This window comes from Copadichromis virginalis, linkage group LG13, assembly GCF_057382275.1.
Source record: "Copadichromis virginalis isolate Kocher_CV1m ecotype Utaka linkage group LG13, C_Virginalis_male_GT1.1, whole genome shotgun sequence".
Taxonomy (NCBI): Eukaryota; Metazoa; Chordata; class Actinopteri; order Cichliformes; family Cichlidae; genus Copadichromis; species Copadichromis virginalis.
This window is the reverse complement of record NC_140630.1, coordinates 27,426,752-27,442,386: the sequence shown is the minus strand read 5'-3', so window position 1 is coordinate 27,442,386 and position 15,635 is coordinate 27,426,752. Positions and strand designations below refer to the sequence as shown.

At 39.8% G+C, this 15,635-nt stretch overlaps 1 protein-coding gene across 1 annotated transcript in view; it reads right to left on the bottom strand.

Annotated features, from left to right (window-relative positions):
* The window catches only part of dntt (deoxynucleotidyltransferase, terminal), a 114,661-nt gene that overhangs the window by 32,553 nt on the left and 66,473 nt on the right, over positions 1-15,635 (bottom strand). The window contains exons 9-10 of the mRNA XM_085478347.1: positions 6,980-7,228; positions 6,552-6,635 (exon numbers count right to left, since the gene is read on the bottom strand). Of these exons, the coding sequence (XP_085334473.1) occupies positions 6,552-6,635; positions 6,980-7,228 (333 nt within the window). The remainder of the gene's footprint in view (positions 1-6,551; positions 6,636-6,979; positions 7,229-15,635) is intronic.

The window sequence follows — 15,635 nt, the reverse complement described above, 5'->3', positions numbered from 1 at the left end:
ATACGCCTTACACCCTTGTCCCGCTTGACTCGCGACTCAAACGGCTTGCCTGTCTCCCCCATGCATTGGAAATGAGCCGCGGGTGCCTTACAGGATGCAATGAATAGTAGCGAGGATAAACACGAGCTTCGAAGACGTCTGTCATGAAGATTGATGGTTCCCTGGAATTTTTGTTGTCGTCTTGTCAGTACTATAAACTTTTCCCTGCTGAATAATTGAGTCCTTCAGCTGAAGAGTCGTGTCAATCTCTTTTTTTAGGATTATGCTGAGGCACTTGTACTTTTTTAGGAGCGTAACTCAGTCTGAGCTGTGGCTGTAAATCCGAGGTTTGCGTGAATAAATAAAGCCGCGATAGCGCATTTCCTGCTGGTAATACAACGTGCATGTGATTAGGGTTCACAGGGTTCACAGGGTTAAAGGCACAAAGTCATTTTAGGGTTGGTTTTCACTTATGTATGTATTCAAACACCCTCACTTGTTGCTGCTGGCCTGGAAAATGTAAATATAACCCAGCTGTCTGTCACCACTGCCTACCTGCGATCTCATCAAACGTTGTCACAGCCAATTTTCACATGTGGAAAATGACTTCTCTGCGTGCGTGAAACAAACCCTATAATATATCTCACATGCCATGATGGAAGTGGATTCTGTCACAGGTTACTAATTATGACAGCCCATCTTATCATCTCGCTTTTACCACCACCACATGAGACATTCAGCTTACAAGATGAAGCACACCTACTGTCCTCTTCTGTTCTTCCTAAAAGCCAATTAGGTACAAAGTTACAACAAAGAAAAGTTGTTCCTAAGCAAATTTTAATTAGATCTACCACTGTAGGCAAGAAAAGAGTTAATTGGTTGTTAAATTGCATAGGTTATGCTGTGAATAAGCTTTCCCTCTGCACCGTGCACCTACATACGACTGTGCCAAACATAATGCTGTTTATTTAATTTGGAAATGTGTAAATGAACCCTGAGCTCCCAAATGCAATTACCTTTACTTTAACAAGGTTTTTGCTTTTGTATACTGAAACATTAAGATATATTTTTGCTCACTCAACTTGCTCTGATGAACTCGAATATGCAGCGTGTTAATTTGTTTATGCGTGTGTGATGGAGATGGAGCGCGGCGCTGCATCGAGCCTGCCAAACTCTGCCCACCTCCCACGAAGCGCAGTGCTATAATTAAAAATTGTTGTTCTCGCTCTTGTTCTAACTTTCTTCTTGCTCAGAGAAGAAAACTCGTGTTACAGTAAATAACTTTGAGCTTTCTTCGCTGTAGCTGTTCAACACAACAGCTATCATCCACACTGATCACCATCCAAATAAAAATCGTTGACCAGTGAAGTGAGCAACAGTGTAACATCGTCTCATTACAATACAGCGTTCTGCTCCGTAAGCTTGGGTGTTGCTGTTTGTGTAGATGATACTTTTGATCACTTTGACTTTTTTATTTTAAAGTGCTTCCAAATGGAAGTTTAGATTAAACCATGGTTGTGTGCACAAATTGCACAAATTGCATTACATGTATTTCCACCCAAGCACATCAAGTCTTCAGACAAAGCACATCTTTGTTGGTGTTAGCAAACAGGATCAAGAAGTACTCATTACACCAGCACAGCAGCAGACCGTTGAAATAAAAAAGCGGGCACAACACAGCAAAGACCCATTACAGGCAAATAAATCAAATTCGGCTTATGGTAAAATAATGTTGAAGCTATGGCGTACTGATGAGGTAATTTCCCTTTTCTTCAATTTTATGTGTCGACAATTACAGTTAATATGATAGCCAATATATAAACGACTTCCAAAGCAGCTTGACTGATGTGCACAATATAAAAATGTAAGAAAAAAAAGCAGAATGAAATGATTTGTGAATTTCATAGAGCCATATTTTGTTCACAATAGAACACGGAAAACAACTGAGAAAATGTAGCAGCAACATCTCCTGGAATCTGGGACAACAAAAGGCTGAAACGTAAGTGGTGCTAAAAACAACAGCAAGAGGAATGTTTTGTAACGAGTTAGGCTAACTCCCAACAGGTGAGTAACATGATTGGGGGTATAAAGAGCATCTTGGAGAGGCAGAGAAGTTCACCAAGTTCACCAAAAAAATAGGTGTCATCGAAAGATTCAAACATTGGGAAGAAATCTTTGTGTGCAAGGGACAAGGTTAAATATCAATATCGAATGCCCACAGTTCTTAAAACATTAATACAACATTAATAAAACATTCCTGGATAATTGAGAATGCATCAAGACGAACACAAAAGGAAGTTCACAGCTTTTAGCAGCTCCCCCCCACCAGACAAACAAAGAGGCAGTTGGCAGTTAGAAATCAGCAATCCTTCACACACCCCCACTCCCCTCCAGAATTCTCAGGTAACAACCTAATTTACATATGAATGACTAGCCAATTTAGCTTCCACTTGGCTGAAGCTAAAGCCTAGCTAAAAGCCTACCAGCCATTTGGCTGGAAGGCGGGTTTTAAAGGTAGAAAGTTAGAAGCCTGGGACTTCCAGTAGCTTAAAAAACAGGCAAGATTTTAATGTCATCGAAGTTCTGTTGTTGCAATCACTGCACAGGCTCAGCAAAACTTACAGAACACAGTTTGCTTTGCTATCCACACATAGAGATGCAAAAGAAGAAGCCATATATGAACAAACTTCTTGGTGCTGCATTAGTTCCTATGGAAGCTTGTAAATCTGAAAAGGCGCAACAGCATGGCTCTGTTGTAGAAGAGTCCAAGTGCCGAACATTCTGCCTGCAATCCAGACCTTTCACCAACTCAAAACATTTGGTACACCATAAAACATGGTAGCAACTCAGTACACTTAGACATAGTCCAAACCACCTGTTGAAGTTCAAACCGAGCACTGAAGTAGATGTGCTTCAAACAAGTGCCACTCCTGTCAGCTAACAGGAAACTGAGGCTGCTGTTCAAGTGAGCTCACCAAAATTGGACAATAGAAGACTGGGAAAATATTGCCTGGTGAGTCACAATTTCTGCTGTGATGTTCAGATGGTATGCTTAGAATCTGGCATAAACAACATGAAAGAATGGATCCATGTTGCCGTGTATGAACCACTCAGGTGGGTGGTGCAATGATGGCACATTTTATTCCCTTCAGTACCAGCTGAGTGTCATTTAAATGAAACAGCCTGTCTGTTGCTGGCCAGGCTCATCCCTTTATGACCAACGTCCACCAATTTTCTGATGTCACAAAGCTCAAATCATGTTAAAGCTACAATTCTGCCTGGTCAGAGTTCAATTCATCTAAAACTGGTTTCTTGAACATAAAGCTAGTATTCAAATGGCCACCACAGCAACTAGTTACATCAACTTGCTGAATCTATGCCACAAAGAACTGAGGCAGCTCTTAAGGCAAAAGAGGGTCCAGTCCAGTACTAGCAAGACGTACGTAATGAATTTTCCTGTGAGCATATGCGTTTGCATATATAAATGAATCATGCAAACTGATTTTCTAAGTAGATAATTGATACCAAAAAAGCTTATCTCACTTTGTGTAATGATATGGCTGTGATGGTTATTGCTAGAACTGTTAACTTAGCTGGAATGCTAAGGGGAGACGTTAGCAGAACAAGGCATAACTATTGCAGGTAGTCGACCAGCATTTTGAGTTTCTTATGTTTTGGTTTATTTTTCCATTATGGATTAGCTCTTATTCTCTGGTGATACGGTTTTGATTATAATTATATTCTGATTCTTTAGCTATCTGATGATGATGATGATGATGATGATTATTATTATTTCTGGTTTAGGTTTTGTTATCTTGCCCTCATGTTTAGTTTAGGTTGCCTGTGCTCCCACTTCTCTGTGTTCCCTCCGTCTGTCTATGGTGTCACACTGTCTGCTTGTGAATCTGTCTGTTTAGTTCAGTGTCTTGCCTGGTTCTGTGTCTGAGTTTCCTGTTTTATTCTGAAGGTCTTTGTCTCATGTGAGTGTGTTCCATTTACGTTTCCCCTGTTCCGTCAGCTTTGATTTCCCCCAGGTGTGTTCCCCTCCTGTTGCTCATCCCTTGATTGCTGCTATGTGTATTTAGTGTCTGTGTCTTCCCCTACTCGGCGGTGTCGCGTCGTTAACGTCTGTTCATCCTCTTACCCTCAACTAGCTGTGTGTTCTGCTTCCATGTTTCTAGTGTTTAGTCTCCTGCTCCAGTTTAGTATTTCTTTTCCAGTGTTTCAGTCCTTGGTTCCTCTGTTCAGACTTTTGTTTGTCTTTTGGTGAGTTTAGTTAGTATGAGTTTTTTCCCAGCAACAAAGCTGCACTTTAAGTTTCACTTCCGTGTCTGAGTTCTGCATTTTGGGTCCACCACTCCTGCTTGCCTGCCTGCCACACAGCAATTCATGACTAATAGTCGCGCAACACATGATATGTACAAGGCACGCACACAAGCAAAGTTAATTTTTTCAGCAGAGTTTCCAGTGTTTTGAGTTTGTTTCACTAAGGCATCTATTACATACATACATAAATATTTTTTTTATAAATACACTAGTTTGTATGTGCACATGACACACTTATAGCAACTTAATTATCATGTTGTTTACTCAAGTCTTAAAGGAAATAATGTTTTACTTTTGTCTTTACACAGATTTCAAGTTTAGACAGCAAATTTGTTTTTAATCAGGCAGCCCTTCTCTGAATGAGTTTTTATCAGAGAATGCCTGCCCCAGCCTCCACAGTCTCCATCATTTCACCCTGATGAAAACACAATTTTCCTTCTTTAGTTCTTTGGTCCTTCTTTAGTTTGGCCTATATTTATATATTAGTGCATTGTTAGAAGATCAACCAACCTTGTTTTGTGTGGGTTTTTTTATTTGTTTCAATTGAATCATGCAAATTTGAGACTGATTCCTTTGCTTCTTCAAAGACAATACTTAATGTCAGTTCATAAAACCTGTGCACAGTGCTTTGTGAGACAAAAAAGACAGAAAAAAAAACTTCCTTTTAACAGAGAGAAACCTCAGAGGGAACCTGGCTCAGGGAGGATAGCCATCTGTGTCAAACTGCTGCAGTGAGAGAAAAGCAAGGAAAAGAAAAGAATAAGATACAATTTAACAATGGCTTCGTGGTTAGTAATTAAGTCTACTCACTGCAGTATTAATTTGGTTGAGACATCTCTTTGCAAACAACTTACAGACAAGCTGTTTGTGGTTGTCTTCTAATTAAATTTGCAATTCATCATGGATATTGTGGGCAATGTCAAAAACACCCAGAGATTTTTTGTATGCAGAATATTAGGACATAATTATTATTTTTAAAAAGACATTTAAACTGAGATGAGTTAAAACAAAGAATAGAAACACTGCACGTGAATTTGTTTCATCTTCAACACTGGTTACGCTAATTAAGCAGCTATGATACAACTAATGCTAAGAGATAGTAACCGGTAGATTGAATAGTGCACTTTAGGGTGTCCAGTACATTGCATAGTAACATGCTGTGCGTCTTAGGTTAGAGACGTTTGACTGAACTCATTTGTTTGACAGTGTTATATTTAAATAGCTGTCTGTTTTAGAAAACCTTGTATGCACAATTAAAACTATCGTATTTCAAGTGTGGTCTGCATGACTTTAACTTTTATCTGTGATCAGACCTAACACCTCTTTATGGGCTGTCTTGATTATAAGAAATAATTCAATTGAAATTTTAATTTCTGTGCCGATGTCCTCCATGGTGACCATTCTTTACAAAGATTTTGAAATGCAAGGGAATGACACACAAATCTCTTGACCTTTGATGTCTGAGTTTAAGACTTGGTAGTTATTTTCCAGGACAGTTAAATGTTAATTTTTCACAGAAATGAATTTAAGACTTTTGAAATTTGCAAGAGACAATATCCAGGACTAAAAATACCTAACTTACTTTCTGCTGTTTTCTAATTATATGACTTGTAGCTTACACAGGATGGGTTTCAGTCATGTCTACATCACATACTGTCACAAATACTGACACTGCTCTTTGTTTATCCTTTAGATAAATGATTTACAGACCCTGCCTTATGGTAAAATGCCACTTACCTGCAGGTGACAGAAAAAAGAGGCATGCATTATATCACATTCAAAACGGTCGGTGCAAAAAGTTGAAAAGACCTGCAAAACGCAAATCAGTGCATTTCCCCCTCATTTCAGAAATGTTCTGTGAAAACTCAACATCTGTAGTATCGCAAGTAAAAGATGAGTTGCTGAAGAAGTGGACGCCTTCTTACAGGGGATCAACAGCAAAATAAGCTGACTGTCAATGCGTCATAAAGCTAAATATTGTACATGTGTGAATTAACTACTCCAATCCATTATTGACATTAAAAGTAAAGTGCAGTTAGAATTTCTTATTTTTACAGTTATTTACCAAATATTTTTTTAAATGAATGAATAAATATAAATCACTGATAGAATGAATATAAATGCAAAGCACTTCATGGAAATGTACTAGGTTTACGTTGATCATGCAGTTGAATCATATGTTTATCATAAAAATGCCCAAATTTAAAATTATCAGCTAAAAATGAAATGTTTTAATTTAAATGTACCTTAGTTTTGTCATACAAAGCGTGATTGTCCAACAGCATTCGCCGCTCCATTCGAGCAAACCTCCTCAGGTCTCTCTCAAACTGCTGTGAAAGGAAGAATCGATAGTCTGAAATTAAATACCTATTTTCCTTGTCAGCCATATGACTTTAAAAGGAAACAGCGATGTCTAAATGCATTTTGTATTCCTGGAGGACTTCTATGTCTTTTCATTATTGTTATTAGCAAGATGGTTATAGGATATGAGACTTTGCTGATATGAAATCATATTTTCATCATGTACACTTGGCCTTAGATACCAAATTGTGGTTTCAAATTGTGGTTCAAGCACCTCTAAGATGTACTGAATAACTACTAGTACATTTCTTTCTACTCACACCTTCTTCCTGCAGCTACCTAACTTTCATTCATTCTCTATAATCCTTCTTACCCTGGAGCCGCTCCAGCCAAGAAGAGTAAAGGCGTAGCGATCCACAGGTGGAGACACCAAGTCCACGCGTACAGCCCTCCAGCCTCTCCTGTCTTCCTCAGCAGTTTGGAGACCTCCCTCTACTTGGCTGTCCTCCAGACGCAGGATCAGGAAACACTTTGCAAAGTGGTCCATGGCCTCAAACCTGTGGCAGGGAAGCTTCGACTCATCAAAAGTAGAGGCCTGGTATTCACAGTAGAGAAGAATGCCCTGTAGAAAATAAAATAAGGATGTGTTCACCGGTCTTTTCCATCTGCTTCTCAAAGATACAAAACAGTTTATAAAATGTCATCTGTAATATCTTAATATGTTGACCCGGGCTTCAGAGCAACCAATACGTGCAGGCGATGTCTAAGATGCATCGCTTGCACATGTTGCAGGCTCACTGAAATAAAATAATAAAGTATTATTCTAAATAATCTGATGATTAGATGTGCAGGATAATTCTGGTTTATTTCATACAGAAATCTTAATCTAGAAATATTTTGCATAAAATAATATTAGCATTACCTATAGAACCACAATGGCCACATTAAAGGAACATTCACTGAAGTGAAAGAAACCGAACTATTAAAAACTCTAAGACTGACATAAGAATGTAACATTTGTAGTATTTTATCCCCTTAGTCCTAATACAAAGCCACATTCTTGTCAGAATAATAATAATAAGAATAATGTCTTGTCAGCGTTCCAGTAATTAAGACGCACGGACATAAAAGCCTCCATTATTATGTGTTCCGCTGACTGGCACAAGCTATCGAATTTTGTAATTTGTATTTTAAAAAGACTCAATTACTAGAATCCTGTTCAGTGTTTAAACCTGGATCAAAAAGCACAATTAGAGTGAAATGCTTCAGTTCACGGTGAAATGTTTTTTTCTTAATAACCAACAGATTTTTTTTCCCCGTGCAAACTTCTCTGTTAATGTAGATAAGCTGGAGAGTTTTCTAATATCTTTGCCAAAAAACAGTTCAATTTGTGTTGATATAATTTGGTAAAATATTTAATTGGAAGATTTTGCTGGTGTATCATTGACAGCAGTAATCGCATCCCTGTCTTACCAAGAATTGAGTCTTTAAGCATACTGAAGCTATGAAGAGAGCCAGGTTTCATTCCCAACTCTTCAAATAAAGATATCAGATCGGGAATTTGATGTGACATTTTCCTCATTCGGTATTATTTAGCTTAAAGAGTTCCATATTGTGCATTGACCAAACTCTTTTATTTTTTCAATGCTTTACCGCCACCATATTTCTGATATTATCAAAATGGTTCAGCACAGGGTGAGTGAAGTAGTTCTCTCTGAAATCTGAATGAAATTCTAACAAAAAGTATTGCTTTACATGAACAACTTGCTTCAGAACCTGATTCTTCATAAAAGGCTGCTTAGACACAGGCCTGAGGGTATTGAAAAGACTGAGTCATGGTAATGTCTCTTTAAGCAGTGTTGGATTTTTGCTCTTCTTAAAATAGTGAGCTGAGGAATGAGTATATTTTTCTTGACATGACAAATTGCTGCATGCTCACACTTGATGTAAATTTCACACACAAGTGTTGAAAAATATAGATGATAGCCATGTGAAACTGATGGCCAGAGAATAAGAGTTAATATTCAAAATGACTGAAGGGTCATTCACAAGAATTATTAGTAGTGAAACTTGCACACAATGATCACCTAATGGGTCTTCACCTAAACTGTGATCAATGTCAGGGTCGCATTTGTCATTTTAAGGGAAGTAACCTATGAACTCCTGATTTGTTAAGTGTCTGTTGGACAGGCTAAACATTTCTGTGCAGACCGGATTATTAAAAATTGTTTGGCCCATAAATTTAGCAAAAATATATATGGTCCCCATAGAAGGAAGGCAAGGCAAGGCAAGGCAAGTTTATTTGTATAGCACAATTCAACAACAAGGTGATTCAAAGTGCTTTACAGAGACATTAGAAACAAGAACAAATAAAAAGCATGATTTAAAATTGATTAAAACAAGCAAATAAACTAACTAACTAATTAACAAACAAACAAACAAACAACAGTATATAAAATCAAAACAGATAAAATCAGAACAGTAGATAAAATCAGTAGTTAAATGTAAGTTTTGAAATTTAAGCTTAAAGTGTGGATTTGGTGCTTTATTCAAATGCAGCTGAGAACAGGTGAGTCTTCAACCTGGATTTAAATAAACTGAGTGTTTCAGCTGATCTGAGGCTTTCTGGGAGTTTGTTCCAGATATAAGGAGCATAAAAGCTGAATGCAGCTTCTCCGTGTCTGGTTCTGACTCTGGGAACCGATAAAAGACCGGATCCAGATGACCTGAGGGATCTGGATGGTTCATACTGGGTCAGGAGGTCATTGATGTATTTTGGTCCTAAACCATTCAGAGCTTTATAGGCCAGCATCAGAACTTTAAAGTCTATCCTCTGACGGACAGGCAGCCAGTGTAAAGACCTCAGAGCTGGACTGATGTGGTCCACTTTTTTGGTCTTAGTGAGGACTCGAGCAGCAGAGTTCTGAATGAGCTGTAGTTGTCTGACTGATTTTTTAGGTAGACCTGTAAAGATGCTGTTACAGTAATCAAGCCTACTAAAGATGAATGCATGGACTAGTTTTTCCAGGTCCTGTTGAGACATCAGATCTTTTATCCTTGATATATTCTTGAGGTGATAGTAAGCTGACTTTGTTATTGTCTTAATGTGTTTTTCTAAGTTTAGGTCTGCATCCATCACTACACCCAAATTTCTCGCCTGGTTTGTGGTTTTTAGATGTATAGATTGAAGTTCTCTGGTGACCTGTAATCGTTTTTCTTTGGCGCCAAAGACTATTACCTCAGTTTTGTTTTTGTTTAGCTGGAGAAAATTGTGGCACAACCAGTCATTGATTTCCTCAATGCATTTACCAAGAGCCTGTACAGGGCCTCGGTCTCCTGGTGACATTGTGATATATATTTGTGTGTCATCTGCATAGCTGTGATAGTTTATTTTGTTGTTGTTTATAATCTGTGCCAGTGGGAGCATGTAGATGTTAAACAGAAGGGGTCCCAAGATGGAACCTTGGGGAACTCCACATGTGATACTTGTCTGCTCAGATGTGAAGTTACCTATTGATACAAAGTATTTCCTGTTTTCTAAGTATGTTTTGAACCAGTTTAGTACAGTTCCTGAAAGACCTGTCCAGTTCTCCAGTCGTTTGAGTAATATGTTGTGGTCAACTGTATCAAATGCTGCACTGAGATCCAGTAAAACTAGGACTGACATTTTTCCACTGTCTGTATTCAGACATATGTCATTAAACACTTTGGTCAGAGCGGTTTCAGTGCTGTGGTTCTGTCTAAAACCTGACTGGAAGGCATCGTAGCAATTATTCTGTTTTAAGAAGTAACTGAGCTGTTGAGAAACTGCTTTTTCAATGATCTTACTTAAAGGAGGACGAATCGTAATGACTTTGGTGAGCTCTCCTGTACCATCACATCCATTAATACAATTTTCTTCCTCAAGCCAAGATGGGGAAACAAAAAATACATAAGAAGCAAGAATCATCCCACTGACCTTTACAGAACCACATGAAAAGACATGCAAAACACTTGAAATTTCCTGACATGACACATTATGTTCTTAAAGTGGTACACCTTTGTGTTTCATGTTTCACAGTTTATTGCCAGCAATGTAAAGATTTAAAATTGCCCCATCAGATTAGCTTACGTTCACATCAAGACAGCAGTGATTGAAAGAAAATAATTCTTACCTGGAACTTAAATCAGAGGTAATAATTGAATGTTAAGCATTAACCCACATAGCAAAATTGGTATGGCCCAGATCTGGCCCACACAATGTGCTTACACATGGCCCACATACCGCAAAGAATGACGGCCCTTTGGTGGCCCAGATCTGGTTTGCCAGAGGTGGCCCACACATGGGCCAGCAAAAGGCCAGTTGCAAACACACTGCTGGTTCTGTGCTGGCCCATGTGTAACCTCTGGCAAACCAGATCTGCGCCACCAAAGGACCGTCATTCTTTGTGGGATGTGGGCCATGTGTAAGTTGTGTGCAGCCACGGGCCAGTTGCAGACACACTGCTGGCCCAGAACAGTTTCAGCTCTGGCCCCAGATGTCAGCCTAATGTGTACCTTAATCAAGCCATGTAATAACAACATGTGCCAGAACATAATAGTGCAAAAGTAACATGAGGAAACTCTGTTCAGACAGTGAATGGACTGATTCCTATATAGCGCTTTTCTACTCTCATGGATTATTCATCATTATTAAGTGCTCTACACAACATGCCACAGTCACCCAATCACACACTTTCTCTAACTTGAGTGCTTCCTAACTACATTCATACACATTCACATTCTTGAGATGTAGACGGGAGGAGCCAGTGATTGAACCACTCATAAGCTACAGCCACCCAGTGCTAAACATGAGTAAACCCTCACTAGGTTTTGGATAAAGTGTATACTCACAAACCTGTCAAACCTGCATTTGAAAGTTGGCTACCATAGCAGTATAGTATTGCAACATGGCATTTGGGTCTTCTAACTAAAATAAAATTAGGAACATAAATAGTGCCATCATTGCCAGACCTGACCCACATTTGGTTGACATACACCCTGCCATGACACCAGTCAGTCAGAAGTGCCAGCTTGATCTGGGCCAGACCTGTTTTCTATGAGCCTGGGCCACATAAAACAAACCACAGTCGGGCCAGATGTGGCATGCCATCACATAAACAGCGCCATCTGTGCCAGGCCTGGCCCATATCTGGATGACATACCACTTACATTGCCAGGAGTCAGTCAGCAGGACCGGTTTGACACCAGATCCGGGCCAGACCTGTCTGCTATGTGGGAAATATGTCTGTTTTAAATAATCTAATAGACCAGACTGAAATGACAATTTAAAACCAATTTGGTAAAGGGTGTGAAGTACAGTGATTCTATGGTTTTGAGCAAACTAATTTAAGGTTTTAATGGACAGAATGCCATGAACATTGGTATAGTCATTCACAATTTCCTTAAATTAAATGTAAATGCCTCTGAGATTTTCTGACTTCTGATGCCAGCGTGATGAGTTAGAAGTTACGTGTAATTTCCGTTCAGAAACTGTAAAAGGATTCACATCAGTGCGATCTTTACACCCACTAAAGATCGCCATTTATTGTGATGGTGTCAGCAACATTATCATGTAGTGTCAAATATTGTGCTGAGGCATAGTCTCACAGGGCTTAGACCAAGTCAAATAGCAGTCAAAGGACACATTTGGCCCCAAAAACAGAATTCAGTGGTTACAATTTCATGGATTACCCTTTTCATACATCTTCTGTGGATTTAAAATATACTCATAATACTGGAACATTTGAAAATGAATAACTAATTTCCATTACAAACATTACATTAAGTAGTGGCAGTTTAGCACAAATAAATGGCATAACTGGGAAAACCTCACAAATCCTAAAAACCTGAGGTGCCCATCTACACTAGTTCTTGTCCGTCAGTTCTCCAAGTACCTTCTAAGTGTCCTACTTAGGGAAAAGTTCATTCAAGGCACATTCTTGATGCATTGGGATGCTAGCATCACATGTTGATTGTCTGTTTTTGTTGTTGATCTGAATAGTTACATATCAAATGTACTCTTTGTACACATATGACTGTGTGGCCACTACCAGCTCCACCACCATCATCAAGTTTGCTGACGACACCGTCGTGGTGGGCCTGATCTCTGATGACAACGAGACGGCCTACCTGAAGGAGATTAGGAATCTGGAGAACTGGTGCCAGAGGAACAACCTCCTTCTAAACGTCAGTAAGACAAAGGAGCTGATAGTGGACTTCAGCACTAAGCAGGAGAGGAACTACCAGACCCCTGTCATCAACGAGTGCCCAGTGGAGAGAGTGGACAGCTTCAAATACCTCGGAGTTCACATCACGCAGGACCTGTCATGGTCCTGTCACATCAACACCGTGGTGAAAAAGGCCCGTCAGCGTCTCTACCACCTCAGACGCTTGAGAGACTTCCAACTGCCCTCCAAGGTGCTCAGGAACTTTTACTCGTGCACCATAGAGAGCATCCTGACGGGAAACATCTTAACCTGGTTCGGGAACAGCACCATGCAGGACAGACGAGCTCTACAGAGGGTTGTGCGATCAGCTGAGCGCACCATCCGCTCCGAGCTCCCTGACCTGCACTCAATCTACATATTTTATTTTCAACTTTAATTTATATATTTTATCTTATTCTCCCAGTTAAATTTACCCTTCATTCTAATTTGTGTTGTACAGTTATTTCATTTTTAACCTTAATTTATATTTTATTCCTTCCTAGTTAAATTTACCCTTTTTAATTTTTCATATTTATTTCCTATCTTATTCATAGCCTTTTCCTTTTTTGTTTTCTTTAGGTCACGAGCAGTTGTCCAAGCATTTCACTACATATCGTACTGTGTATGACTGTGTACGTGACAAATAAAATTTGAATTTGAATTTGAAATGTTTAAAAATCTCAAAAGGAAAAGAAACAGAACTCTAAATCTGTATAATCTGACGTTAGACGAAATCCTGAGAAATTGGTTGTCATTGTTAAAAGAAATAAAACACTGCATCATCACCAAGCCTGTAAAGCTTCTTCTTTCAGTCTTTTGTTCCTGCTTTTAAATATTTACATTGATTTATTGAAATTTATACTGTACGATCAAAAAAAAGCACTGACTTTGAGTTGTGGTAATCCATCAGATTAAAACTCATAAAATAATTAGAGAATGAAATATGTCTACTGGTTAAACTGAGAGTCTTAGTGTGAAAGTCTCAACTGTTTCAATAAAGCTCTAAAAAGTAGCTTTAGAAGGTAACAGTGGTCGTGAATGTGCACACAGGCTTTCATCAGTAAAGCTATGAATACCAGGGAAAGAACTCGGGCCAGTGTGTGAGCATGTTTTCAGACTTGTCATGGGCCTAGAGAGTGCTAAAAAAGGGGGGATGGATGAGTGTAAGACCCAATAGAGAAACAAGCTTTCAGTCAGCAATAGTAGATGGCTGGAGCCCATTCTCTGGTAAATGGCTCCACTCCTTAGATAATGAAAATCTCTGCCAAGTAAGATGTCAGTGCGTTGAAGAGAGAGGATCACTGATGAGAAACAAAGCCATAAGAGTAGAGGAGAGTGAAATGGAGTGAGTGCAAGAGGGTTGGAGAAAAACGAGTAGATAGGGGAAAGAAAGAGAGGTAAAAGACAGATAGTCCATGAATTGATTTCCCGGGACCTCGCCCTGGCCGAATTCGCTTCTCCCTGGGTGTAGCAGTGTTAAGGCGATTAAGATTACAAATTGTCAATTTAATTCCAGCACCCAGAGTAATTGTTGGGATACTACTCTCCTCTCACTGGCCATAAATTTGCTTCACTCTCCTTAAAGAGCAATAATTGGGGAATAGAGTGCAGTGAGCAGCCACTCTGCCTGTCCAACTGATGACTGAGGTTAATCACGAAACATTAAACACCTTGTCAGCATAGCCCAGATAGCCATTACTAAACAATCCTGCCTGACCGCCGAACGGCACGAGTTATCAGACGAGGACAGCTCTCCCCACGGGGGCCACCGAGATGGAGGGCGCTGAGGTACCTTAGGTGGTGACACACCAGGGAGCAGATCTCAAAGAAATCACCCTTTTCCTCTAATTATCTTTAGGAGTGAGCTCATGTGTTGTGCAACTGCAGGCAAAAGAAATCTACGATGTCACCCGCTGCTGCACCCCTGGACCGCTCTCCCTGTGCAATTACAGATAACCGCTCGCCTTCTAATAAAAGGCACGGACAGGAAAGTTCCCTTTCCATTTAGTAATATCTTAGCTACAGGCAGTGACAGTTCTCACTTGGATAATGAGGGCAGAATGACAGCATAAAAGCACTTAAATACTGACTAATCTGAAATTAAAATCCCCCTGAGCCACACTTGAGACGAGCTGTGGGAGAACGTCTGCAGCGCATCTGATTCAGGAGGCCGCAAATGTAGGTCACTGATTCCGACCCCTCCTGAAAAAAGAAATTTTTTTCTCCAGCTTTGAATCACGCTGATGCCTTCAGAGAAAGCATTAATGAGCTATGGTGACAGTTGCACAGACCATTAAGTACCTGAATGCGGATGCCCTTCGCCGGATGAGGTTTGCGGCCCTGCTGCCTACACACATGCAGTACAGTACAGCGGCACTGATTTCTCTCACTCTCTCCCTTTTCAGCCTGACACGCAGACACACACAAATCCAACATAAAAACAGGATGTCATGAAGTTCCCCGTCTCAGCATCGCCGGGGGCTGTTTAGCCCAATAGCGCTCTGTAATCATCTCCTACACAGCAGGTACTGTCAGCGAGCATCTGAGAGTAAGCTTATTCCACCAGAACTGTTTACAGAGGGAATTACAGAGGAGGACAGCAGGGAGATAATCTTTCCCCTGAAAGCTTTTGCCTATGAGCACTGGGTGGAGGGGGGTTCAAGTGAACATGACTTTTGAAATTGTGATCAGAAGGTTGAGTGTTTTTCTTATTTGATGATTTACACCAGGTATTTTCTTGAGAGTGTGATGAGTGGACGCAGAAGCCACCTGCATCCAGAAGACAGCAGCATCCTTATCGGG